This window comes from Desmodus rotundus, chromosome 2, assembly GCF_022682495.2.
Source record: "Desmodus rotundus isolate HL8 chromosome 2, HLdesRot8A.1, whole genome shotgun sequence".
In the NCBI taxonomy this organism is placed as follows: domain Eukaryota; kingdom Metazoa; phylum Chordata; class Mammalia; order Chiroptera; family Phyllostomidae; genus Desmodus; species Desmodus rotundus.
In genome coordinates this window covers 101,646,893-101,673,596 of record NC_071388.1, presented here as the reverse complement: position 1 = coordinate 101,673,596, position 26,704 = coordinate 101,646,893, and the positions used below count along the sequence as shown (strand labels likewise).

General features: G+C 40.8%; 1 protein-coding gene across 18 annotated transcripts in view; it reads right to left on the bottom strand.

The window, feature by feature from the left end:
• KALRN (kalirin RhoGEF kinase) overlaps positions 1-26,704 on the bottom strand; it is an 838,419-nt gene that overhangs the window by 265,643 nt on the left and 546,072 nt on the right. For 14 of the 18 annotated variants that reach the window (XM_053918456.2, XM_053918443.2, XM_053918448.2 and 11 more), the window contains 5 exons: positions 26,201-26,396; positions 17,937-18,103; positions 11,082-11,201; positions 4,729-4,947; positions 1,565-1,714 (listed from right to left, as the gene is read on the bottom strand). In XM_053918456.2, coding sequence (XP_053774431.1) covers positions 1,565-1,714; positions 4,729-4,947; positions 11,082-11,201; positions 17,937-18,103; positions 26,201-26,396 — 852 coding nt within the window. The remainder of the gene's footprint in view (positions 1-1,564; positions 1,715-4,728; positions 4,948-11,081; positions 11,202-17,936; positions 18,104-26,200; positions 26,397-26,704) is intronic. The other 4 variants (XM_053918446.2, XM_071220633.1, XM_045186023.2 and 1 more) reach the window with 1 other exon arrangement.

The following is a 26,704-nucleotide window of genomic DNA, read 5'->3' as shown; positions in this document are numbered from 1 at the left end:
ACAACAGGGAGTTTCTGGACTATGGTTTTAGGTTACATTTGGAAAACGTATAATCAGAACATTTTCTTTTCTCCTTCTTCAAAAGAAGCATTTAATCTTATAAAGAAACACCTTTATACCTTTGTTTAAAATCTTTGATATGCTCTATTTAAGTTGTTTTGTTTTAAATTTTGTTTTATAACAGGGAAGACTTTTAAAATCATCTTAAGCCCCGTATAGAAGAATTTCAATTTAATCTCATTGGTAAGAGTTGGTTAGTTAGTTAGTTAGGGTTCTGATTGACTTCAGGTGCAGACAACAGATAAATGGGAGAAGGGCTGGGGGAGGCCATCTTAAAAAAAAAGAATAAAAACAAAACTCATTAAAGTGGCCCAGTAGAGAAAATCCCTAATAAAAGAAAGGCAGTTAATTATAGAATTGTAGGATATTAGTGGCAACATGTCAGGGTATAAAAATTCTCTTTTGTACCTTCAGAAACCTGAGAGGAAGCAGAACCTGAAAGCAAGAAATTTGAGGGTAAATGGAGCCTTTGGATAGGTTTTAACACAGAAGACTCTTCAAAGAGAAGTTGGAAGCCTGGTGGAAGGAGGGTTCGGAGGACTTCCCATAGGCACTGAAAGCCTGTTTGGAGTAGCTCCTGTGCTTCCTCCTCGGGAAGCTAGAGCTCTATTAAAAATAAAAAAAATAATACTAGGTATTGCTCTCTTCATATAGCAGAATACTCAGTGTTAATAGGTGAGTAATTGATAATTATTACATTTATAAATAAATGAGATGTATACATTTATTGCTTTTAATTCTTGCCCTAAATATTGCATTATCCCTTTATAAAATATTTCAATATTGTTTTATATGTAGGTTTATATAATTCAATTAAAATATTTTAATAAACCAAACTGAGTGGAAATATGTATTTTTCTCAATTAACATCAATGGGATATTGGGCTATTTGAACATGGCACCAGTTGTAATGCTGTGCCCTCACTGCCTAATTATACAAAAAGTACTGAAATACTGTATTTTGCCATGTGTAATGAACTCCCACGTTTTTGGCCCAAACTTTCAGGGAAAATAATATTTCATTTTAATTTTTTAATTCAATTTTTAATTTATTTACATTTAGATACTTGTTTTTTGTATTATAAAGGAATTTTAGCATTTATTTTTGAACATATTATGGTACAAGGAATTTTATGTAACAAATAATTACAAAACACAAGAACAGATACAAGGTATTTCAAGCACTATCCATGTATAATGTGCATCCTTATTTTTCCCTCAAAAATTTGAGCGGGAAAGTGCACATTATACACAGCAAAATACAGTAAATATTTGAAGTGTGACTTTTTAACTTTTCAAGTTAGCCAGCCAATATCTTCTCTAAAAATACCTCCTTTCAGGTAAGAAGCTAGAGAAAATGGGTACGGAAAGGCCTCATGAAGCATCACGTGTGAGAGTGAGAGTGGGGGTGGGGTGGGAGAAGAGGAGGAGGAGGAGGGAGGGAAAGAAGGTAGATGAAAGAACAGGCTAAAGTTCCAGACCTTGGATGACAATGCGCTCTGACCTTAAGAAAGGCTTCCTTTTGTTCCAAATGTTTACTGATGAGTGGAATGACGTGGTCGATCTCTGCTGCTGGCCCCAGTTTATCTCGTCCACCACACCAGTCCTCATCCCTCCGGTACTCTTGCTCTAAGCTCTCCAGGACACTACAAACCTAATGGATCATGGGGAAAAAAAGATTCAGTAAATCAATCGATGGGAAAGTATTTTATGAGGACCTTCAGCAGAGAGAACCCTGTAGAGCTGCACAATTTTTCATTTGAAGTTCAGTTTGCAGATTTAGGGGAGGCAGTGGCCTTGGGACATTTAAGAGAAGTCCAGGAGGCAGTGAGATCCAGCATCTAGACATTGGGAGACAGACTGAGACTGAGGTACAGATTTTGGAATCATCCTCTGACAGTCAATGGGTAAAGGCCGAAGCTACAGGGACTGATAATATCACCTAGGAATACTATGTAATTTTTGAGGGTTTTTAATATATTATATTGATATAACTTCACGATAATTTTGTGAATTAAGTAGTAGAGGAAAATGAGGTTTGGAGAAGATACTCAGGTTGCCCAACTATCTGTAATTGCTCTATAGGAAGTAGTTTCAAGCAGAGATGAAGAAGGAAGTTGCCTATATATTGTGTGACGTATGGTCCATAAAATGAATGCCATATTTCCTCTCCCTGTGAAAAAATATCCCGGCAAGAATGTCTCAAGATACTACCACATGGCAACGACACCTCCAGGTCTTCTATTGCAAAATGTAAGTTAAGTTTCCTTCAGAGGGATAACAAATTTGGGTTAACCTAACAAAGAGTTAAGGAGCTTTTTCAATTTGAAAAATGCTAAGAGGCCATCCTCTAAATGACCTTTTAAATGAACTCACAAGAGAGCAAAAGCGAATGCATTTAGAGTGGGGCTTGGAGGGAAAGGTAGGTTGAGTGTAACCATAGGAAGCCCAGAGCAGCCTCGTGTCAGGGCCCAGGGAAGGATGCAATAAACAGAAATTCATATTCCTAGACTTTCTTTCAATAGGCTTTGATTACTTGCTTGACTATGGCAGCAGGCGATAGCAGCTGTACGTATCTTTGGCCTCCTCAGACTGAGAAAGTTATCTTTCTTGATGGAGAGTGTGGCTTGGATAGGACATTTGTTAAGTTATGAACTGAGCTGAAAGATACCCCGGGTAGGACACTCTCATACGACACACTTCCCGTGTAGGAGGGGCCTGTCCCTGCACTCTGGACGGCTTCTCTAAGCACCACAAACCTCCCCTTAGACGAGGCGTGCAAACATGCAGGACGGCCCACACCTTCAGAGAAAACATAGACATTCAAAAACTCTAAGAAAAAAAGTGCTTGATATCTGTCCCATCATAGTATTGGACTTAAAACCAATCAATTTGGAAGTTGAAAAGATTATCAAGCATAAATTCTTTAATTTAATAGGCAGAGAAACAGAAATCTTCAGCTATAAAGTGACCTTTCACAAAGTTAGTTTGGGGTCAAATTTCCTGACTCAGTCCAGTGCTCTGTCCCCTTTAGTAGTTTGATCCATCTCAAGTTAAACTTTGTGTATGATAATAAACAGGGATTAAGCCTCATTTTTATATGAATATTCAGTTGTCCAGAATCATCTGTTTAACAAACTTTACTTATTAAATTTCTTTGTCAAAAATTAACTGATTGTATATATGTGGGTCTACTTCTGGAACTGCTACTCAGTCCCATCGAGTCTGTCCTCACACCCAGTACCATTGTGTCTTGATCAGGGCAGCTTTAAGGTAAGCCTCAGAATCAGGTAGTGTAACTCTTTCAACTTTGCTCTTCCTTTTCAAAGTCGTTTTTTTGCATTTCCATATAAATCTTAGATAATCAGCATATCAATTTTTATTAAAAAATGCTTGTTGTGATTCAATTGGGATTGTGTTGAATTTTATAGCTCAGTTGGGGAGATCTTTATCATCTTTGTCTGATACTCCCCCTTTTGTGGCCATTGAAGGCATCATCTCCCTGAAACAACAGGAAGGACAGAAAGAAGGTGTGGAGACAAGAACACTGGCTGCAGGACCTGACAGACATGCTGTATTTGTTCCTAGCCACTTTCCCATGGTTCCTCTAATCAACCCAGAAGAGAATATTTCTCTGATCTATTTCTGTTAGGGAGCAACTGGAATGAGGAAAAGTGTTTTACACTGAATGAAATCACTTCTGTTTTAAACTTTTATTTTATGGGAAAAATTCCCTAACATTTAAAAACCGAAATCATTTAAAAACTCACTTAGCTTTTGTGCATATTGCTGTACGGATGCAATAGTAATGGGTCTGCATCTTTATGGCCCTGCTGTATATATTTCCTGCCTTTTCTCCCACAGCGACACCATTCCCCAAGTTAGGCTCAGAGTTCTCCAATGACAGAGAGCTGTGTTTTCTCCATTAGACTGGGAGCCCCATGAGTGAAAGAATTGTATGTTTTTCAAGGAATGCATAGTACCTGGTTGTGGAAGATTAGATTATGTTCAGCAAATTGTCACTCTCCTCTCCCAGCTTCCATAGGAAGCTTAGCTAAATGACTTCTTTTGGCCAAAAGGTTGTTAGAGCATGTGACATAGCAGAGACTTGAAATGCACTTTCACAACAGATTTTAGGCTCTTGCATTCCTGCCTTTCACCCTAAATGTGCCTCAAGTAGCTGCTGGTCAAGGAGGATGAGAGACATGGGGACAGATCTAATCCCGCCTGCAGTTTGGAACCTGTTCTACCAAGCTCAGCCAAGACCACCTGAACTCCAGATACTAAAGTAAAAGACATGAATGTTTATTGTTTTACACCACTGAGGTTTTGGGTGATTTGTTACACAGCTTTACTGGGGCAATAGCTGACTGTTAATACCACTCCACCCTAGCATACAGTATACACCTACCCAATTTCTGTTTCAACAGCTAGATCCAGTAAGTTTGAGAAACATATAAGAAACAAATCACCCGGTCCATTTCTCTAATGGAAAGCATAATAAGGAAGCCAACCGTGGTGTTTCCACAAATCATTCTCCTCCTCTCAAAGGTCAGTACTGAGAGGACTGGCTTCTTGCTGTGGTAGATACTGCAGATTAGCAGTGTGAGGCAGAAAATAATTCTCCGTCAATCTCAGCCTCACACATCTCACAGTCCTTTCTCTCACCTGTTCAGAAGTTTTGTAAAAGGCCACAGAGGCATTGACCAGTTTCAGCCGGTCTTCCATCTTCAGCATGAGCTGCTGCCAATGGAGGGCCACCTTCTCGGCACATTCCCGGATGGCATCTGCGTCGTAGTGGCCAGCCTGGAGCAGTGCCTCAGCTTTCTGCTGTACCTGCAGGGCACTCTGGTGCGTCTTCTGCAAGGAAGTGGCATGAAAGAGGGACTGGGCACAAGGGGAGGAGAGAAAGGTCCATGGGAACGACCCAGGCGTGGTATGGGAGGGGGTGGAGTGAGGCGTGAGTGGGAAGATGCAGAGAAGTTAAAGAGTTTTAAATGACTGATTCAAACATTTTGTCATGATGACTAACAATCATTGTTTTTAAAGCATACATTAAAAAAAGAATATCATACATTTTCATTAACTAATCGCTTAGGTCCGTAACTCCTGTTCCCCACCCCTTTCTCTTCTACTTATACCACTCTGGGTCTTAAAGACATTTCAGTGTCTGTGGTAGAAAAATAACAATTGTGTATGATCTGTTTGTATATAATCTGATTAGCTCATACATTAGTTAAATTTCCTTTTCAAATCTAATCATACAATTGTTCATCATAACACGTTTTCAAAGGAGGTTACTGCTGCAGTCCTATTTTACAGATCAAATAAACAGTACATAAAAAATCCCCTGTAACACAAATCTGAGCCAACAATGCAATCATTTTAAACATTAACAATCAGTTGGAAAGGATCCCAGTAGAAGAAATAAACTTGGCAGGTTAATACAGCAGAAGAGTAGCATCTCACACCATCCCTTAGTAACCTCACCATGGGAACAGAGCAGTGCAGTAGGCGGTCCAGCTCAACACGTAATACCCATTTTACTGCATTATTTGCATTTGCCTTTAGGAATATATACACAGGGTCCAGCAGAGGTAATGCCTTCTTGAGTGTTGGTAGGTTGGTAGGTTGGTAGGTTGAGTGTAGTTGAATGTCTTGCAGGAGATGGACAGAAATTTAAAAATTTCACCTAAAATGTCATATGGTATGCTTGAGTGTGATATGTTCCAAAAAAAGTATATCTAACTTTTTAATATTTGGGCATTTTCTAGTTAAGTTATTGGTACTCATTTTTAATTTGATATGTTGTGATCATAGAATATACTTTTTGTGATTTCAAGACTTTGATTTACATTGAGACATTTCATGACCCAGTACTTGAAAAGAATTTTGTTAAGTATTGAAAAAAAAAGAATGACATGCTTATGATTTTATAATAGAAGATTTTGTAGAAAGAAAGGGGCATTATTTGTGCCGGACCCTGTACATCATAGAAGGCTTATTTTCTTATTCAGGCTCAATGTGGTTTGCAGCCTCTGAGTTTACATTAACTGTAGAAGATGGGGAGACCAGGCTGGAGGACTGGGTGGCAGGGAGAGAGCCAAATGGGATTAAAATTTATTAAAATGAAAGACTGATGTGGATGACCCATAGAACTTTAAAGAAATAATATTATCCCAGCCTCTACTGCTGGGATCATTTCAACCCAATGGCACAGTATAAATTCGGCCTTCACACTTTTAGGAAATAGCTCAACTGGCGGTGAAAATAAGCAGCTGGAAGCCCAGTAAGTTACTCTAGAATTATTTCTGCTCTTCTTCTCAGGCAGCAGTGCCAGGACAGTTCCCAAGAGCACATCTATTCTTCACTTCCTGTGTGTGAGTACAACCCCCCTCCTTTTCACCTCTACTTCCCCCTTCCCCCTCATCCTAGATGGCAATCCACACAGTCCTAGTTATTTTTCCCAGTCTCTCAACCACCTCTTGGGTTCCCTTCCCTGACTCCTGAATCTGTACCCAGTGTTAGCTATGTTAGCACCACCTCTAACAGCTTAGACTCCTTTATTGCCTTGCCTTGCCAGTGAGTCAGCCTTCAATCCTGATGACCACATCAGCATTAGGGTTCCTGCACAGCTGGAAAAAGTAAAGTAATGGGCAGAAACGACCTGCTATAAATCCCTGGTTTCCTTCTCTGGCTTACTTATTGGCAGCATTTTCTTTTCCTGTCTCCTAAATGCAGAGGTACCCCAAGACCCATTCTTGGTTATTTCTTTTTTTAAAACTTCTGCAGAGCTCCCATTTATTAACTTGACTTCTATTATTTCCTCTTTGTAAATGACTCCCCAGTCCACATCTCTCACCCCAACACCTGACCCTTATCTTTAATTGTGTTTGGATGTAAGGGGAAGCTGCCTGTCACACCTCTCCCCCAGGTCAGCAGCACTGGTTCAGTTTGCTCTGTCTGCCATATCAGTCAGCCAGACATCTCCACAAGTTCCCCATCTGAAACTAAACTCCTCCGCCCTCTGAAACAGTCTCCCACAGCAATTTACTATTCCTTTGACGGTGTTCTCCTCGCTGCCACCTGACATTAAAACCTCGTCATCATTCTTGTCTGCTGTTCCTCACCCTGAACCCCAGTCCAGTCCTCATCACTTCATATCTAGACTGCTGTGCTGGTCACCTCCCTGGTATTCTTGCCTTCCATTTCTAACCCATTCAACCCATCCCTTACATTGATAACACTGATAGCAGACTAATTTTCCGTAATAGGAAGTGACTTCTAATGTCCTCTCCAGCTCTAAAACTCTGATTTTATGCTATAAACATCTCTCCCTTCTTTCAATTCAAAAGCCTCCAGCAGTTCCCTCATTGCTATGAAATTAAGCCCAAACTTTAGAGGATGTTATTAAAAGCCTCTCATAAGACGGTCCTAACTACTTCCATACCATTATTCCCTACTACTTACATACAAAATACTTTGAAAACACACCAGGCCCTCTTTTGTTTTTCCTGCCTTCACCTTCCTGCCTTTGATGAACACCCCTGAGCCTCTCCCCACTGATGTTCCAGTCACCCTTTGAGACTCAGCTCTAAGTCCTGCCCCTTTCAAAGACGCCTTTTCAGACAGCCTGCGTCTCACTGAAAACCGCCCTTCTCTGAACTGTAACAGTCATCTCACACATGGCTCATTCTCCTCACTTAGACTGTGAAACTCTCAGGCAAGGACTACTTTTAAAAAATCACTTGAAGAGCTGTCATTTTACCAAATATGTGCTCTGCGCTAGGCACTGTGCTTATGCATATGTTTTCTAGTTCTCAGGACACTACTACAAGGTAAATATTGCTATTCCCATCTCGCAGATTAAGAAACTGAGGCTGAGGCAGGTGAAGTGACTTGCCCAAAAATGTATAACCAAGGAAATGATAAAACCAAGAATAAGATTCAGGTTTGATCTATTCCCAAAGCTACGTCTTTTCCACCAGATCACATCACATTGTTTGATGTCTAGCAATTAGAACAGGCTCTCCAGTGTCTCATTTAGGGCAAGAGTTAACCAAATGAACATGTAGTGATTACAAAAATTATCGGGGTTCTCCTCAATATATGAAACTAGCATATAATTGTCATCATAAGTCCATTATAATGTCTTTTTCTCTGACAGTGTAGGAGTAATTTTAATTTTCCTATAATTTATGCTGTGTAATAAATCCTCTTCCTTATTCTATAGTTTACTATAATCTAATAGGCCTGGGAACCCCTTCCTCCTTTAACTTCCAAAATGATAAACTCTTATGCATATGACATATGACATAATCTTTGCATTGCTAGGTTTGAATCATTATTTTGCATTTATTTCTGCTCTTTATCTAATCCTGTTGAGTGCTATATCTTTAATATATGGATTAGAGATGCTAATATTTAGTAGCAAAACATGGAAGAAAATTGAACCAAATCAACTGAATTTATTATCCAGTTATAATGACTAGATGACTATTACTTAGCTATTTCTGCCGTAATGTTTAAGGTTAAAATCCATAAAAAGATTTCAAATAAGCATGGAAGTTAAAATTGAATTTGTCTCTGTGATGTTTATAGTTCTTAAAGACATATCAGCCACAACATCAGCCACTAACAAATAATAATCTGGGTTTGGTGACAAAGCTATGCTTTTGAGTGCTGTATATTATTACTCTCAATTCCGAATGGCTCTAGGGAGTTTTCCTGAAGCCAAGTCCACTTCAGGTAAAAATTCTGACCTTCTTTTGTGAGACCAAAACCTTCAAACTGATGAGGCCATTCAAGCTAGGGTGAGCAAATCCTGCTTCGCCCATGACAGTTCTAGTATATGCCTATTTTTTGGCTTAGTTATGAATAATTCCCTCCTTTACTCTTAAAGTTCCTCTATTTCAGTAATAAATTATATGATCATCTTACCTATAGCTATTTTACTTTCCCTTCTGGAACCCAGGGTTCTTTCTTAGGGCCCTATCAGCAATCATTGTGACTGCCTCCAATAACACCATCAGAATGGGTTAAGCCAAACCAGACAAGGTAGATCTGCTTTCAAACTGCTTAAATCATCCATGGTATATTTTCTCCCAGTGCAGACCCGGGTGTAAACTGATACATTTAGAGAGAAGCACAAGGCCACCTGAAGGAGGAACGTATGTTGAAATTCTGGTTCTGTTCTCTTCATTATTCTGGCGGACCCTGCCTACCTTGCGTTTCCAAGATCTTCCGGAAATCCTATCTGCTCTGCCATGTCCTCTTGAAAGCACAGACATAAATTCTCTAGGGACCTCTACCTCAATATCAATTCCGAGAATATTTCAGTTGCACTCAGGCAATTAAGGGACATCTATGCTCAGTGAGCCTCTATTCTTCAAGGATGCCACAGCATCTAACACAAGTTAGTACATGCTGCATATGGAAGTCATGTGAAATGGAGTTATTTTGATAGCACTGCAAATGCATTTACCCGCTATTTTCCACTAGCTCACTGAGATACTCAAGAGCGTCGTGACACTTAGTGATACTTTCCCAACATTTGATTAAGGAACTGAAAATTAAATACCTGTCAGGCACATAAACCTTCACATTCAAGATAAACAAGGAGGCGGTGTGGCCAAGGGCTGTCTGCTCTCTCTGCCTAGCACTCCTCACAGCTTCATGCCGCTCCTCTGGCCTGACTGACAAACCTTAGTTCTCTTTACTGTCGCCTCTCTGTGGGGCCTTGTCCACGGTGCGCCTGACTCTTGATTGTAACCCAAATCCTGATTTTTCCTTTACAGTGAATAGATCCCAACAGTCTCAGGTCTGAGCATGCCAGTAAAATGCAACAGAGACAGCTAATGGTAGATAACAAAACTTTTCTCCTCTGGTTAGTTCTTCCTTAGACAATTATTTATACTGTGTGGGTAATGTACAGTATATTTCAAAATCTTAAATCCCAGACCGCATCCTAAACAGTGGTTCCTTAGAAGATATCAGAAATCTTATAGAAACCTGTCATTCATGTTCCTGCTATGGTAACACATACAAGATGATGCCTTCTGGAAAATCAAATGGTTCAAATCAACCAATACTAGTTTAAAAATGACTAGCAATCAGTTGGATTGCTGTGTTAAACATAAATTTATTGGCATAGACAGTTAAAATTTATCATTGTAGAAAATTCTCGTTAACAATAATTTTTTTAGTAGAAGATAACAACTCTACATTTCTTACACACTCAGGAGTGGGCTGGGTTTTGTACTGAAACACGAGTAATGAATGCCTTTGAATGTTTCACTCTTTCTCTCTTTTCCCATTGGTACTGAACTTATTTCATTTTTAATACCATCCTCATGTCCCATTTCCTACTCTTCTTCCCCGCACCATTCTAAAGCAATTAGCTCAAGTCTCTTTGGGGAGGATAATGTTCTAGCAGAAAAGATAATTAAAGGTATTATTTAAAGCAAGATAAAACTTATATTAAATTATCATAAGTGGAGTTTTATTTAAAAGAGCCTTTAAAACAGCGTCATTGAACAACTACTCTCAGTGAAGTAAACTATCTAGTGTGTCTGCTCCTGTGATTATTGTTGAAAGGCAGAATCTGACAATGGAATCTAAATCTTACCTGTAAACTAAATATTTAAAAATGGAATCCTAATTTACTAATGACTTTTGCACTTTTTTTATCCTCAATTCTGTGTGATCTTTACATTTCTAACGTGGTGCCTAGTCCATAATGAATATAAAACTCAACATACCAAGGCCCTGAAGGTTAAGGGTACCAATGAGTAAGAAACAAAACCCACATTTTTAGTGTGAATACTTGTCTTCTAATACCAGGCCTCCTTGGGGTGATGAACCCTGCATTTACTTCCCCATCAGTTCCTAGGCAGTAGGGAGGCTACCTGGACCATTTCACTAGAAAGAGTAAGGAACACCCACATCTTGAAGAATCATCCTGCTTGAACCACAGAGCAGAAAGGGGAAGGGAGGACAGGGTAGCCAGATTTGGGTGTTACCTCGATGGCCAATTGGAACTGTTCGTGCTCCCGCTGAAGCTGCTCAGCCTCAGACAAAGAGCTGGCATTGACCAGGCTGGCGTTGAGCATTGATTCCCCATTGCGGATCCATCCCAGGACCTAGGGAATTGGAACAAGAACACAGATAAATGGCCTTCGCAGCTTCCCCAGAACTGTTGCCTTCTCTGATGGGCCCTTTAGTCAGAGGGCTTGCTATCTTCTACCTACAGTGGGAGAGAGGACAGGACAGGTCTGAGTAATTAAAACGGTCATCTTCCTAATCTTACCTGGCACCCTGTGCCATCAGGTACTTACTTTAAGGACCAACCTCATTTCCAGCTTCATATATTCTTTCCCTACCCTTATCACCCTTCTATTCTAGTGTCCTCACCCACTTAATTTAAACATCAATTTATCTGATTGCATTGTATGTACGTTTCTGAAGTTCCTTCTGGAACACAGAAGAGTACAAATAAATACATTTCCTCTGTTGGTACCCTTTTCTTTCCCTTTTGTATTTTAAGGCCCATTTTAAATATTAACAACTTCTTGAAATCTGCTATACCTAATCACTCCCATTAGAAACAATGTCTTTATCATGTAGCACAACCATATCATTTTGTATTTACCACCTTTGTGGCACTCACCACAGACTACCTTTGATCAGTTATTTTGACCTATGTTTCATTTCCTCCCTTTGACTGTAAACTTCCAGAAAAGTAGAGTATTATATTAGTCACATTTTCATCTCATAAAGTACCTTGCATATGATGGAAATGCAGTGATGGTTTTGAAAGAGTGAGTGATTATCTACGACGAACATTTAGTCATACCTAAGCAGTGGGTCCAACCGCCTATGCCTTGCAAAATAGCCAAGAGAAGAGAGGCTTGAGCTTTGGTAGGTAAGCAACCCAAACGCAGGAGGAAGGAGAAAAAAAATAAGCAAAATAGGATAAAAAAAACATACATGGGTCACCAGAAAAAGGGAGAGTAAGTTAAAAATGATCTAAATTATTTAGAGGCCATGACTAGGATGGGTAAAATTTCTAGGTGACCTTAGTACTCAGCTAGGGAATATTAGAATAGAAGGAGAAACAGCTGACATTGTCTAGAACGTCCTAGGTGAAGTGAACCTGTGGTGATTATCCAGCTAATAGAGTTAGTGCAAATAATCAAACTAGAAGAATTAGGCCTTGAAAATCCACCTTGTGCTGGTCACCAAAAAATTGCCAAGTATTTTCTTTATTAGTAGATCTGAGAGTTTTACTGGAGAAAAAATGCTTTTGAAGTTTCAAGATCAGTAAATACCATGCATCTGTCACTTCAACATAAACAGAAGTCACCTCAATCTGTTTCAGATTTTCCCCTCCTCTCAACTTCATGTTAAGCAATTAGAAAAATACTAATCCTGGTCTTTTATGCCATAACCCTCACAGACATTTTGCAAATTTCTTCCTTGGGCAGTAAAGGACTGGTGCCATGTTGCGCATGGATAACACTGGGGCAGAAATCCCACTGAAGCCAGGCTATCTGGATTGAGATGTTAATTCATGGCCAGTCTGGCAGACTGTGGATGAGGCACCAATCTGTACAGCGATTAGTTGCAGGAAATACCTGCTCAGAGTGTATATGTGAAATCTCTAATGCCACTGGTGTACTGTGGCTGGCTGGCTAGAGGTGCTAATCATTTCCAAAAGGTGCCTGTAACTTTGGGTACACGCACACATGGATCACATACCTAAAATGCTTTATCTCTTTGCAAAATGGAACTCACAATGTATATTTTGAACTAAGTAAGTCCTTTTGCCAGGATTCATTGCATTTTGCTTCAGTCTCTACCTCTTTCATTAAATCATGCCAAATCTTTGACCTCTTGTTCATTTTTATTTTCCAAATGCACTGCAGGACTTTAAAGTGGGAGATTTGATTTTAGGAAGATTAAAAAATGCACGGCAGTTTATATCCCTGCCTTGGGTTCAGCAGTGGGACTGATCCCTATGATTGCATTAGTCCTAGAAGCAGAACTGGGATAGTGTAGAAAGGGCATAAAATCTTAAGTCAGAACACCTGGCTTTGTTCTACCAGGCAAAACCACTTAACCCTTCTGAGCCTCAGTTTTCTCATCTGTAAATGTAGGATAACAGTACCTTCACTTTCAGTATCAGTCTTGATGCAACATACTATAATACGTATAGCAGGATGGTGGTGGTGGTAATGATTTTTAGTTTTTGAGCAAAGCTAGGCAATGCTATGGTTCTTCATTTGTACCTCTCACAATGAGAAAAGAAAAGGTCTAGGAATATTGATTTTTGTCCCAGTACTTGTATTCTGGGCCTCCTGATGTTATGTAGGTACTGTAGCTGTTTTATTATCATTTTTTGTACTCTTATTAATGACAACTCTTGTTGGTATAATTTTCTATTACTGTAGTCCTTTGTCTTCCTGGTTCATAAAATTGGTTATTTATTCTTCATGAGCATCTACTTTGCAAATGAGTGCAAAGTACAAGGAATATTGTAATAAAAATGAGAAAATGTTGGACCTACTAATCTCAAGCTGTTTGACTTTGGAAACATTTCATCTCTCTGAAGCTCAGTTTTCTTTTCAGTAAAACGGTAACGATTTCCTTGCCTAAGTCCCAGGGTAAAGAAGATGAAATGAAATAATTAATGTAAAATTATTTGCAAACCGTAAAATGTAATCTGTCAGATTAATATTTTATGTTGATCAGTCATTGAGATAACAGTTTACTTATAGGTTAGATGATCTTTGAAGGTCACTTTGAGGCCTAATGTTCTATACTTCTTTCGAAATTCAGAGACATAGGATACCAGAGAAACTTAACTTTGTAGAAATAAGGGAATGAAAAAGTATTGCTCTTGGGGACTTAGAGAGAGGCCACGAATTCAGCTCAGTCATTGCTGAGAGGGGGAGAGGAAAAATGGGACCTATTGCTTCCTTAGGCCAAGGAAGCTCAGATAACCCCGGGTTAGGAGAAGAGTGGACTTAGTTAACTGGATGTGGATGTCCACAAATAACTTAGGTGGATGTCCATCTAAGCAGACTGGACCCTGTCATCATGTAGGCTGAGGAAGCTGCTTCTATATGACTGTATTCTCTACATCATATCAACAAATCTCTAAGGTTGTACTGAAAGCCATTGAGTCTAAGGTTTGCTACTGCAGAAAGCATTATAAGGCACAACCATTTCTGCCACTCCAGTCACAGGAAAACCCATCAGTCCCTCAGATAGTAACTGGGAGTCTTTTAGGGTTTTTTTCTTAAAGATTTTATTTATTTACTTTTAGAGAGAGGGGAAGGGAGGGAGAAAGAGAGGTAGAGAAACATCAATGTGTGGTTGTCTCTCATGTGGCCCCCACTGGGAACCTGGCCCACAACCCAGGCATGTGCCCTGATGGGAATGGAACTGGTAACTCTTTGGTTTGCAGCCCACGCTCAATCCACTGAGCCGCACCAGCCAGGGCCAATGTCTTCTATTTTTAAAAATTCAAGATTTTTGAGATTGTATGGACTCACTGATCATAGTTTTATAAATTGTGACCATGTGCCTTCTTCATTATCTCCATTTTGAAACAAATGGGTAGTACTTGTCCCTTTGGCTGCCTCTCTTTTGGATCTATTCCAACTCCTTTCTAAGTTTTATCAGTGAACCCAACTGAACACAGTATTCTTGACAAGAATATGAGGACAGGATAATATTTTCCCCTTTGTTTTGAATGCCCATCTTGATCATAAGCAAATTTTGGCCAGTAGTTTGTCCATAGGGCTAATTTTGTCAACATCTTTAGTAAAAAAAAAATGTATGATTTCTTTCCCCATAGCTGAGAGCCCCAAAATCTTATAAATCCATTTTGACCTATTTTCTGCCAAATGCACTGCTCTGCAGGAATACATATGGAAATTCATTTAGTTTTATGCCCATTAAATGGGTTTTTCAAATCTTTCTGAATTATCTAATAAATGTGAGGTCATCCTTACCTGAGTAGCAATTTTCCTGCAAAGCAATCAGCATTCTATGGGATTTGGATAACAATCTGAACTATTTTTCTAGAAGAAAAGGGAGGATCCAGGATCTGGGTGGTCCTGGACCATGGACTATAATCAAGACAGTGGTTTCCCTTCTAGGTTCAACATTTTTCTGGACGTAACTGGGCCATTTATCTTAGATACAAAGTCCTAGGTAATCCCTCAGAAAAAAAAAAATCAGCTGCATCAATCAATTTCCTTTGTCCTTAATACTTGAAAATAATTTTCAGCTTAATGTCTGTGGTGTTGCCACTCCTCAAAGCTTCAGTTTCATATAACTGTGATGTAACAATTTGTGGTTACGATGGCCAAACATAAACCTTTAACTTATGAGAGCTCTAACGACAGAGCTATATGTATAACACACTGTTGTCCTCTCCCTTTCTGTCTCCATTACTGATATTTCAATTAAATATCCTTTTCTTTTATTCTTTTCTTTTTTGAGTGTATATTCAAAAGAGACACTCTCAAGCTAGTGTCTAAATTTAGCCCCACTGATCAATACTGACATCTAAATTAACTCCCTCTTTCCAAGTGTCAACAGCTTCCAAGTCAATATTTCCCGCTCCACCAACTTCCATCAAACACAAAAGCCTTCCCTAAAACTGAATTAGATGACTCTCTAAAGAAAGAGTCTTACATTGATGCAGAAAACAAGTCTGTCTAACGAGGCGTGGTGGCTTAACCAAGTAGCAGTCCTTTGTGGTCTCCAAGGGCCACTGTGCTTTGCAAAGGCCTTCACAGTTTTCCTAAAGTCTGACTCTAACCATCCAGTACCATTTTGAACTACAATCCCACTGTGTGGTGGGGAGAAGGAATTTTCTCACCCCCATAGAGGAATTCCTTTTTTTGTTCTCCAACTCAAAATACTGAATGGAAATGTGTGCAGATATCAGTCAAGCCTGAATTATTCATAGAGAGATGTTCTACTGTCCCATCTGAGAAACTACGTATCATCATCCAAGCTCCCCCTTTCAGACAGAATGTATACTTGGTGGATGACCATTCATTTCCATTTTCATATCAGTCAAAAAAACATAATTAGAGTGTTGGCTCTACTATTAATACTGGAGCAAAAAAATAAATAAATAAAATTAAAAACTAGAAACAGAAGCAGAAGTATATATTCATTTCAAAGTCAAACAGGGATAATTTTCATGTTATCTGCTTTGTTCAGATGACTATCCATGCCACTGTGCCCTGGCAGAAATAGCTGAGCATGAAGAGCAGAGAACTCCCATGACCTGCTGGAGCCCGCTGACGATCGGGTAGGTGCCAACCTCGCTGCCAGGTGTAAACTGCGCCTGCCTGTCTACTCAGATGTACTGCTATAGAGGCCAAGAAAATCCCAGACTGAGTTGTGCTGGAAAGCTTCTTTCTCTTTCTCCCAAAACCTCAGGGTGGGAGTGGGGCTTCGAAGAGGCAAATTATAGAACCTTGGATTTAGGAGGCCTGGGCTCAAGTTTCAGCTTGAGTTAGTCAAGAGGTCCAGCAAGCACTAATCCTCTGGTACCTCAGTTTCCTCGTTTGTAAAGTAAACATACACCACTTTCCCCCGTGGCTTGTTCTAAAATGATATCACAAATGAGGAAGTACTTCCCCTATGAAAAGAAAGTACTTTCATTACTGCCAAGAGTTTCAGATTTGTGTGCTCATCACGGCTCTGGGCCTGCCAGGATTTCTACCATGTCCCCATGGACAATATTTTTCTCCAGAGATTCAGATGTGATCCCAGTGTAATGAAACAGAAAACAACTTGGATGGCAGTGCTCTGATCTGATCTTGCTTGGGGCTCACTGATGAATCTTTAGCACAGCATGTTTGGGCTCTGGCCAAGCAATGATTAAAAGAGGCATTAGCAAGAAATACCCTGACAATAAGGGACTGAGCAATAATTATATAAATATGATGTTTTTTCCCTGGGGTAAATTAATAGACTTAAATCTAAAAGATCTAGCAGTACTGCACATAATAAAAAAAAATATGTAGCTTAAAAAAAATCTTCACCCGGGCATATGTTCATTGATTTTAGAGAGAGAGGAAGCGGGTAGGGGAGACAGAGAGAGAGAGAGAGAAAAACACTGATTGGTTGCCTCCTGTACATACCCCAACTGGGGATCAAACTTGCAACATGGGCATGTGCCCTGACTGGGAATTGAACCCACAACTTTTGGTGCATGGGACAACACTCCAACCAACTGAGCCACCTGGCCAGGGCTGTAACATTTGTTTGTTGTACCATTGGTCACTGTTATGTCCCTAGAGATTCCTAGAGATCTGGGTATGTCTTTAGAAAAACAGCTAGTATAATGTCTCATATAGATAAGAATTTTTTTCCTTTTTAAGGTTTACTTTAATATGATAAGAAAAATTTATCAGAACCACACACACACACTGAAAAGAATGATAGCAACTGCTACCACGTATTGATTATCAGCTATGTGTCAGGTACTGTACTAGACACACAGATGCCTCAAATTAATCAACCCAGCTCTGAAGATTTAATATATTTATTGATAAAGGATATGTATTTCCCATGACCTGTATGCCAGGACTGAAGGAACAAAGGAAAATAAAATACCAGGGATAACTTGGGAATGTTCTCCTCAGATTGTTATGAAAGAGAAATTTTGCATTTTTTGTTTGAGCCATTGTACCATTAGGTCTATCTGTTAGGTCCAATAGATGGCAGCCTAGCTTTCAGAAACAAATACAATCACTCCTTAACTTACCTAAGGCCTGTGCACACCTGTGGCTGACCCAGCCCAAGTGGGAAGCCCGAGTTGAAGATGGAAGAGCCAGGCTCACCTGTTTGACCTCGGCCTGGAGGTGCCGCAGTTGGAGGCACTGCTCCAGCCGCTTATGAGTCTGCTCTGCGTTGAGCTCCAATTCGTGCTGCTTCTCGTGCAGAAACTCCAGCAGCTCTTGCACCTGGGCTGCCAGATCAATGTCCTTCTCACAGATTAACTCAATTCCTGATTTAGAAAAATAAACAATTAAAAACCAGGTAGTACTGCAACGACTATGTTTCGTTCACTATGCATATGAAAGCTGGAATTTAGAAACAGCCATTTCAGTACTCTCTCAACCTCTACAATATTTCTCCGTGAAATTAGACAGATTGCCATAGCTGGCTTTTTGGGGGATGGTCAAACATGCCATCTCTTTTGCCTGGGAATAACTTTCCAGTCGATGATCAGCTCCTTATTATCAACTGGGTTTAGGGAGAGGTGCTCTCTGAAAGCCCATCCCCAGACGAGACAGCACTCAGCAGTCTCTGATAGGACATTTGCCAACACCCGGAATATTCACAAACCAGCGTCTGGATCATATTGGAAAATACAAAACAAGGCCACAAAGACCCAGTCTCAGGAACTTATGCCCGAGTTAGCTGATCTCGTTAGCTGATCAGATGGGGAGACCACCAATCTCAATATATGGCCACCTGAAAAAGAAATCCTCTTTGGGAGACTTCCCCACTGCTCTTACTGAGCCATCAGAAATTCATCACTGCCTCCACCAATACACCTGCAGAATACAGTCAGAATGTCTGTACACACTAAAGGAAATTCATCTCTGTAGAGGCAAAAATAGTGCTTTACATAAGGACAATATGGGAGAGTAGGAAAAAAAATTTCTGGTGTTACATGGTAATAATTCAGTATCTTTTCATGTTTATTTTTTGTCGGTTTCATAATTCCAAGTCCTGGCTCCTGAAATATCTGTGGGAAACAAAAAAGAACGGCTTGTTCTTTTGGCAGTCAACTCCTTCCACTTACTATTTTCAGTTACCAAGAGGATGAGGTGGAACATCTTGACTGAAATAAAAAATAAGAAGGAATATAAAAATTTCTACCTCTGCAATGCTCAGCAAAGTGGAATGTCCCTTGACCCCCATGTTTACTTTTACTTTATAAAAATCTAATTAAAATCCATCTGCAGTCCTGGCCAGGTGGCTCAGTTGGTTGGAGCGTCATCTGTGCACCCAAAGGTTGTGGGTTTGATCTCCGATCAGAGTACATACCTAGGTTGCAAGATCAATCCCCAGTCAGGGCGCATACTGGAGGCAACAGATCCATGTTTCTTTTTTTCGCTTTCTCTCTCTCCTTCCCCTTCCTCTCTCCATAAAATCAAGAAACATATCCTTGGATTAGTATTCTAAAAAATCCATCTGCAGAAGTAGATGCTCTTCCCTGCTTCCAGCCACAATGCAGATGTTTTTCCAGCTCGTTTTCATTCTGCATGTGTCTCTGGTGTTTAGTATGCTGGGCTTGGGCAAAGTGTCTTCCTATGGAAAGCTTATGGCTCACTGCATATAAATAGGCTCTCTAAGCCTAGTAACTCATCAGAGAGGCCACCCCCACTGCTTAGGACATCATCCAGAAGAGGCTTGCAGCCTGCCCTGAGGCAAGCCCTACATTTTCATCTACCTTGCTTGAGATTGTTTTATGAGACAAACACAGAAAACAGAATGGGTGAAGATGACACCTATGACACCTCTGCAGCCCTCAACAGCGTATCTTGTGGATGGAGAATGGGAAAAGCATGAAGAACTCCAGCTACACCTAGAAGAATATAAACTCACCCCTCTCTCCCACTGCCTCCTACACATTAACATGAGTCCCAGCTAAAACCCATCAATTGGTACATGTCCACCGATCAACAGCAAATAAAGCTTTCTTATGTTGAGATTACTCCTTTTGATCTAATCATAGCTTAACTATTATCCTTAGAGGATCTCAGAAACGCAACAAGAATGTTTGTTCAACCCTGGCTGGTATGGCTCAGTTGGCCGGAGGATCATCGCTTACACCAAAAGGTTGGGGGTTCGATTCCCAGTCGTGGCGTATATGGGAGGTGACCAATCGATGCTTCTCTCTCACATCCACGTTTCTCTCTCTAAAATCAATAAATATTTTTTAAAAAAAGAATGTTTGTTCTTTGCATCAAGTAGTGAAATATATTTGTAATAAAAGTTTGTCAGTCTCCCTAATAAAATATTGCACTGAAGTTTCTTTCTGATGTGCTCCCACAATGTTCTGCACCCATCCCTCCATCACACACTTCCATTGAGGTTGGTTCCTTAGAACTTGCGTGTTCTCTCAGGAATGCATACACATGGACACTAGGTCCACGTCTGTCTGATACTTCTCTGCATCTTCAGGATCCAGCACCGTGCTCGACTCACCACACCCAATAAATACCTGTACAGTGAGCCCAAGGGCCACTTTAGGGAGGAGCTCAGGTCACGTGCTGTGGTGGAAAGTACCTGAGAGCTTTAGGGAAGGACAGATGTAACTTTGAATCCATGGTCTGCAACCTATTAATGGTGAATCTCTGGGCTCAATATCCTCTCAGAGACTGGGTAAAATGGGAATCCCAAGAAAGACTTTTAGGGGTGTCATGAAGACTAAGAGATAAAGTATATATAGTACGTGGCATTTTGCTGGCTAAAAAATATCCTTTTTCCCACTTTTTCTTTCCCTTGGGAAAATAATATAGTCACTATTGATTACTGACTGATGGGACTATTGAATGCCTTGTATAAAATGTAAATATAAAATCTTATTGTCAGGTGTTTATATATTGGGTTGACCCAAAAGTCTGTTTAGTTTTTTCCATAAAATGAAAGACACATTTTTCATTTCACCAATAACTTTATTGATTTGGATATGTTGAGTATGTTGGCTATCTCCTGCATGGTATAACATTGATTGTTCTCAATTAATGTCTTCATTTGATTGCTATGAACTTCAATTGGTCTACCTGACCATGGAGCATCATCCACGGAGAAATCTCCAGCACGAAACTTTGCAAACCACTTTTGACATGTTCCATCAGTCACAGCACCTTCCCCATACACTGCACAAATCTTTTCTTTTTGCATTTCAGTTGTGTTTTTTACCTTTCTTGAAATAATAAAACATAATATGCCAAAAATGTTTCTTACTTTCTTTTATCTTCAATATTAATATGACAGCACAATTCACCAATTTTGATAAGTTTTTTTCAAAATGCATGCTGATTTAACAGCTGTCACAAAATAATTTAACCAAATTGTTTTGAATGAAGTTAAAGACAGCTACAGCCATCTTATGGAAAAAAACAAATGAACTTTTTGGGGGAATCCAATCCTTGCTCAAGGTGTCTCATTAGAAACTATGGTAGTTTGGATACTGTTAGATACATACTCTCAACCTTGGTTCACATTAGATTTATCTGGAAAACTTAAAAAAATCACTGTGTCCTGGCTATAACCCAGACCAAGAATACTAGAATCTCTGGGGATGGGTCCCACATATCAGTAAGTCTTAAAGCTCCCAGGGTGATTCCAACATGAAAGCAAGACTGGACACCACTGGGTAAGATGGTACAACAGCCAACAATCCAGGGGACAGAGGTATTCCTTCAGCTACACTCAGTTACTAGAATGTTCGGCACTGTATTTATTTGGGGCTCAAGGCCACAGCTAAAAATAAAATCTTGCTTTGCTTTCCTTTGCTGTCAGGTTGAGGGAACCACTTTAATTTCCTCAAGGAGAGGTGACTATGGTCTAGGGTAAGCAGTATTCCTGGCTATAATGTCCATACTTGTAATGTTTTTCTTTTTTTTTTTTTTTTAAAGATTTTATTTATTTATTTCTTAGAGAGGGGAAGGGAGAGAAAAAAAGAGAGAGAGAAACATCCATGTATGGTTGCCTCTCGCATGCCCCCTACTAGGGACCTGGTCTGCAACCCAGGCACATGCCCTACAGTGGGAATCAAACCAGCAACCCTTTGGTTTGCAGGCCGGCACTCAACCACTGAGACACAGCAGCCAGGGCCTGTAATATGTCTCTCTACTGTGTTTTTAAAATACGTATCTGCCTCAGACAGAGAACATCTTCTTTTCTCCTTTCTCCTTCCCACCCCACTCTTCTTTCTGCATCACTGTCTCAGCACAACACCAGTTCAGAAATTACAAAGTCCTTTAATCAGGTTTTTAGATCAGTATTCTCAATCCTGGCCCTACATTAAAATCACCTGGGAAGTTTAAAAGACTCTGGACCCACTCCAGACCAATTAACTAAGAATCCCTGAGGGTGTGCCCCCAACTTTGCTATTTTAAGAAGTTCTCCATGTATTTTCTAAATATGCAGCCAGGTCTTGAGAACCATTGTTTTACCACAGGTTCTCTTCTGCCCTCCTCCCAGCCCCGACCAGATCCACATTCCCATGGACCCCAGAATAGCTTCCATTTTGGAAAAACACAGGTCTTTCCTTCCTTTTATGACATAAGTAAAATTATTTATGGCTCATTATTTTTGCCTACATTTGTTTCACCCACTCTATGTTCAGTCTTGATGACTCAGCAGATACTATTATTAGAACTTGCTATATGCAAGACATAACCACTCTGCTAGATGCTGGGGATATAGAGAGAAGAAAGAGTCCTGCCCTCATGCTGCTGAACAGAAGTAAGGAATAGAAGTAACCCCGACCAAATGCCCTATGTGCTAGCATACGAGTGTGATACGTAATCATTATCAAGCTCTCTGGAGCCCTTAGCACACTTGTGTATTATCCCACTGCATCTTCACAATGACTCTCTTTGGTTTCGCTCTCATGATCACCACTTTCCAGAGGACAGCGAGGCTCGGAGAGTGACTTGGACGCTTGCCTAGGTAGTAAGACCACTACCTAGACTGTAGTAAGATTACACCTAGGTAGTAAGAGATGTGGTAGAATGCCAAGCCAAGCAATCTTCCTCTCCTAGCTGTGCTCTTAACCTCTGTGTTCAAGAAGAGTGATCCCCTAAAACTTAATTTATTTAAAAAATTTATTTTTTTTCCAAATACTGTGGCTGGAGTCTTCCCAAGCACAGTATATTTGAAGCATCACTGTCACAGACTCCAAAGAGTCTTCAAAGCCTTGCATAAAGAGAGAACTCGAAGCTTTGATTAAACCACAAAAGGAATACATCCATAGGATATATAACTCTTGTCTTATTCCTAAGGTCAAGCATAACAGTTTCATTGTCAGATTACATTAAGGAGAAGACCTGTGGCATAATCAATGGAGGTAGTGAGGCTGAATCGTGGAAAGTAAGAAGTGGAGAGGATTTTAGGAATCAAGGTCCACCTGCCACAGCAGACAGAAAAAGAAAGTAAGGTCTAGAGAGAAAGAAAAGGCATTTCCAACTTCTTGAATTCAGAGAGCATGTTTTCTCCCACTTGATATTACCAGCAAAGACCTCCAACTTGAGGCTCACGTAGATAATGCTACAGTGAGGAAGGAACGATGAACAAGTGAAAAATTTATTCCTCTTCTGCCTTCTATTGCTAAGGCTGATGTTGATTTAAGCAAAGTCTTTGCTTTGGTTAGAGTTGTTAGCACCTAGAGAGATTTAGTAGAATCTGACTCAATGTTATAAACTTCATATCTGAAAATAAGTGTATGGACATTTTCTACTTCCATTTACTCCTACAAAATCGAAATACAAGCCCTTAATTAATTTAGCATGAAGAGCTAAATACCAACCAAACTCTTAATTTTGCTTATTGTCCTTTTCTAACACAACAGTTTATTTTACTCTTTGTTCAGATATAGTCCATTAGATATACATAATAAATGATCAAGTCTTTATTGCCTCACTCCTGTGTTTCTGAAGTCCTGCATTCTTCAGCCATAGGGGTGCAAGTACTATTTGGGTCCCTCCCAACCTCCACCCCACTCTCCAGCTCTGACCCGACTCTGCCCTCCCTCCTCCAAGCCAGAGATGAGAGAGATGCCTCCACTGAGAACCAAGCACTCAGAGGCAGAGTGAGCATCCCAGAAGCCCCTGGATTCATTCCCTTTGAAACCTGACGGGCTATGCCAGACTGAGCAGCTAAATGTGGTAGGAGCAGGGGAACAACCAGTCCCAGGAGAGAGGGCTGGGGAGGCCAATCCAGCCTCTTTTGACAAAGCTCATTTCTAGAACAGGATACTGTGGGGGTGGGCAGCCCATCTGCCTGGGGTGTTTTCACCCACTCAGCCCTCATGGTTAAGGTGGCTGCCAAGTACAACTAACCCCCAGTCTTAAGCAGTCTTCAGGGAATGCAAGCTCCCAGCAGTCTTCCTGTTACTATGGATACCTAGCTATTGGAACAGAGGTGGGCTTCCCCAGGTCATGCCAGAACCCTGGTCATAAGTGCCACGGGTTTTCAGGCAGACAAGCCCCACTCTTGCCAGACATGTCAATACTGGGGAAAAGGTCTGGGATTCTGCATTTCTCACTAGCACTCAGTGATGCTGATGGTGCTGGCCTAGGGCCCACACTTTGAGAAGCAAGGTCCTACATCAGCAGTGATACACCAGATTTATCTGGAGGGCTATGAAACACAAATTGTTGGGCTAGACCCCAAGAGATTCTGATGTGATAGGTTCTAGGGATGGGCCCTTAAACTTGCATTTCTAACAAGCCCTCCAGTGGTGATACTGATCTGGGAACCACATTTGGGAGTCACTGTCCTGGGGCATTCATTTCATAGGTATCATATGTTGTGATTTAACCACTGCGATGAAAAGCAGTAGTCTCAGCCCTGGCTTCACAGTGGAATCACCTGAGGAGTTTTGCTGATGCCCAAGACCCATTCAGAGGTTGTTAAATCGGGTATCTCAGAGTGGGGCCTGGGCATTATCATAAAACAGACACCAGATGGACTACCATGTGAGTGGCCCTTCCTGGGGCTGTTTGGGGCACAGACCTATTCACAACACAAATGAAAATTCAAAGAAAGATTATGCTGACCAAAGTGAATAGAATTTCCCAGGTTGTGTCTCCTCTGGTTAGAAGTAAAGTTCCTTTGGATGTTCAGGATTTAATCACTACTTATCCTACAAATATATTAAAAGAAGCACAGCACTCTAAAGTTAAGTTTGATTGCTAAAGTTTGCCTAACAATCTCACGATTCTAAATATCCTTCATGATCAATAGGGACATGGACCAAGAGTGCTTTAGAGAATAAAGGCTGGTGAGGAGCCTGAGCCAATAAGGGTGAGGTAGGAGAAGGGGAGGAGGACAATGGGTGGATTTGGGTGTATAGGCCTGGGTTTTAGCCTATATGAGTGGTTTCTTTTTTCTGGGCTAGGTGGACTAGGGACTGTGATGACACCCTCCAGTTCTGATAACAAAGGCCGACTTGAAGATACAATAATAAGGTTTCATTTTTTTAATCCTCACTGAAGGATATGTTTAGATATTTTTTAGAGAGAGAGGAAGGGAGAGGGAGGGAGGTGGAGTAGGGGTGGGGGAAGACAGAGGGGAAGAGGGAGGGAACCTCAATGTGAGAAATATCAATTGGTTGCCTCCTCCCATATGTGCCCTGACCAGGGATTGAACCACAACCTTTGGCATATGGGGTGATGCTCCAACCAACTGAGACACTGGGCCAGAGCTAAGGTTTCACATATTTGTAGGACAAATAGTGAGTAAATCCTGAGCAGGAAAAAAAGTCAAACCTGGGTAAAGAGACCATGTTTTTTTGAGAAGTTATAAAATTATATGGCCTTGCCATAAATTTTTATCAGCACTTCTTAACACTCATGCATAGACCAGTGATAAAAAACAGGGCTCTGAGAGTCCAGAAGTGGAGACAAGGAGCCAGCCCTGGGGGAGGAGACAGGGCAGGACAGTGTGTGGGGGGCAGGGTGGAAGGGGGTGTCTACACATTTGAATACAATTCATGTGCATGGCTGACTGCTTTTGGAGCCAAGCTGGTTTACTTTCCAAGCCACCATTTTCTTTCTTTTTCTTTTTTTTGGGGGGAGTCTGCTAATTTCCACCATTAATTTTTCCCCATTCTCTCCACAGTGCCAGGAAAGCCCAACCCTATTTCCATCTTTACCACAGCCTAACTGGCCAGCCTCACACAAGTTATTTCAGCTCTCATGCTTCAGCTTCTTTTTCTTTAAAATGGGGCCAAAAATCTGTTCCTTACAGCTGTAGGAATGAAATGAACGAACAGAGTGGAAGTGCCTGTTGGAGTCAAGCTGGTGTTCTTACTCTCATCACCTCCTGCGAGGAGGAGAGGATAGGGCAGGTTGCCTACCTGAGGCCTGGACCTCCATGATGTACTGGTGCAAGTCCTGGCCCTGCTGGATGACCTCGAAGGTCATGTTGTTCATGGCTAGCTTCCGCTCCGTATGGCGCTGGAGCCGCTGCTCTGCTAGGGTCAGATCCTCCGTGTTGAAGTCGTTCATCTGCCGGAGCAAGTCTTCGTTCCAGGCATCTAGCTCTGCTGTCACCTGTGAGGGAACAACCATTAGTCCAGGCTCGCTGGTCCACGAGAGACTGCTAAACTCAGGGATTCTAAGCCTTCTTAACTCACCTGGCTCTCAGATCGAGCTCTGCTTTACATCTCTTTAACTTGCCCCACACTCAGGTATATACATGCCTTTGAAAGTGTTTTCTGTGTATTTCAATGTCTATAGCAACAGCAGTGGAATAGGAGGAAACATTCATATGATGAATCATGGTTTATAAAGTTTTCGCACACTCCATTCAGTTCGACCCTCACAATGCCCTGGAGAGAGGCAGGCAGGGTGGACATCTC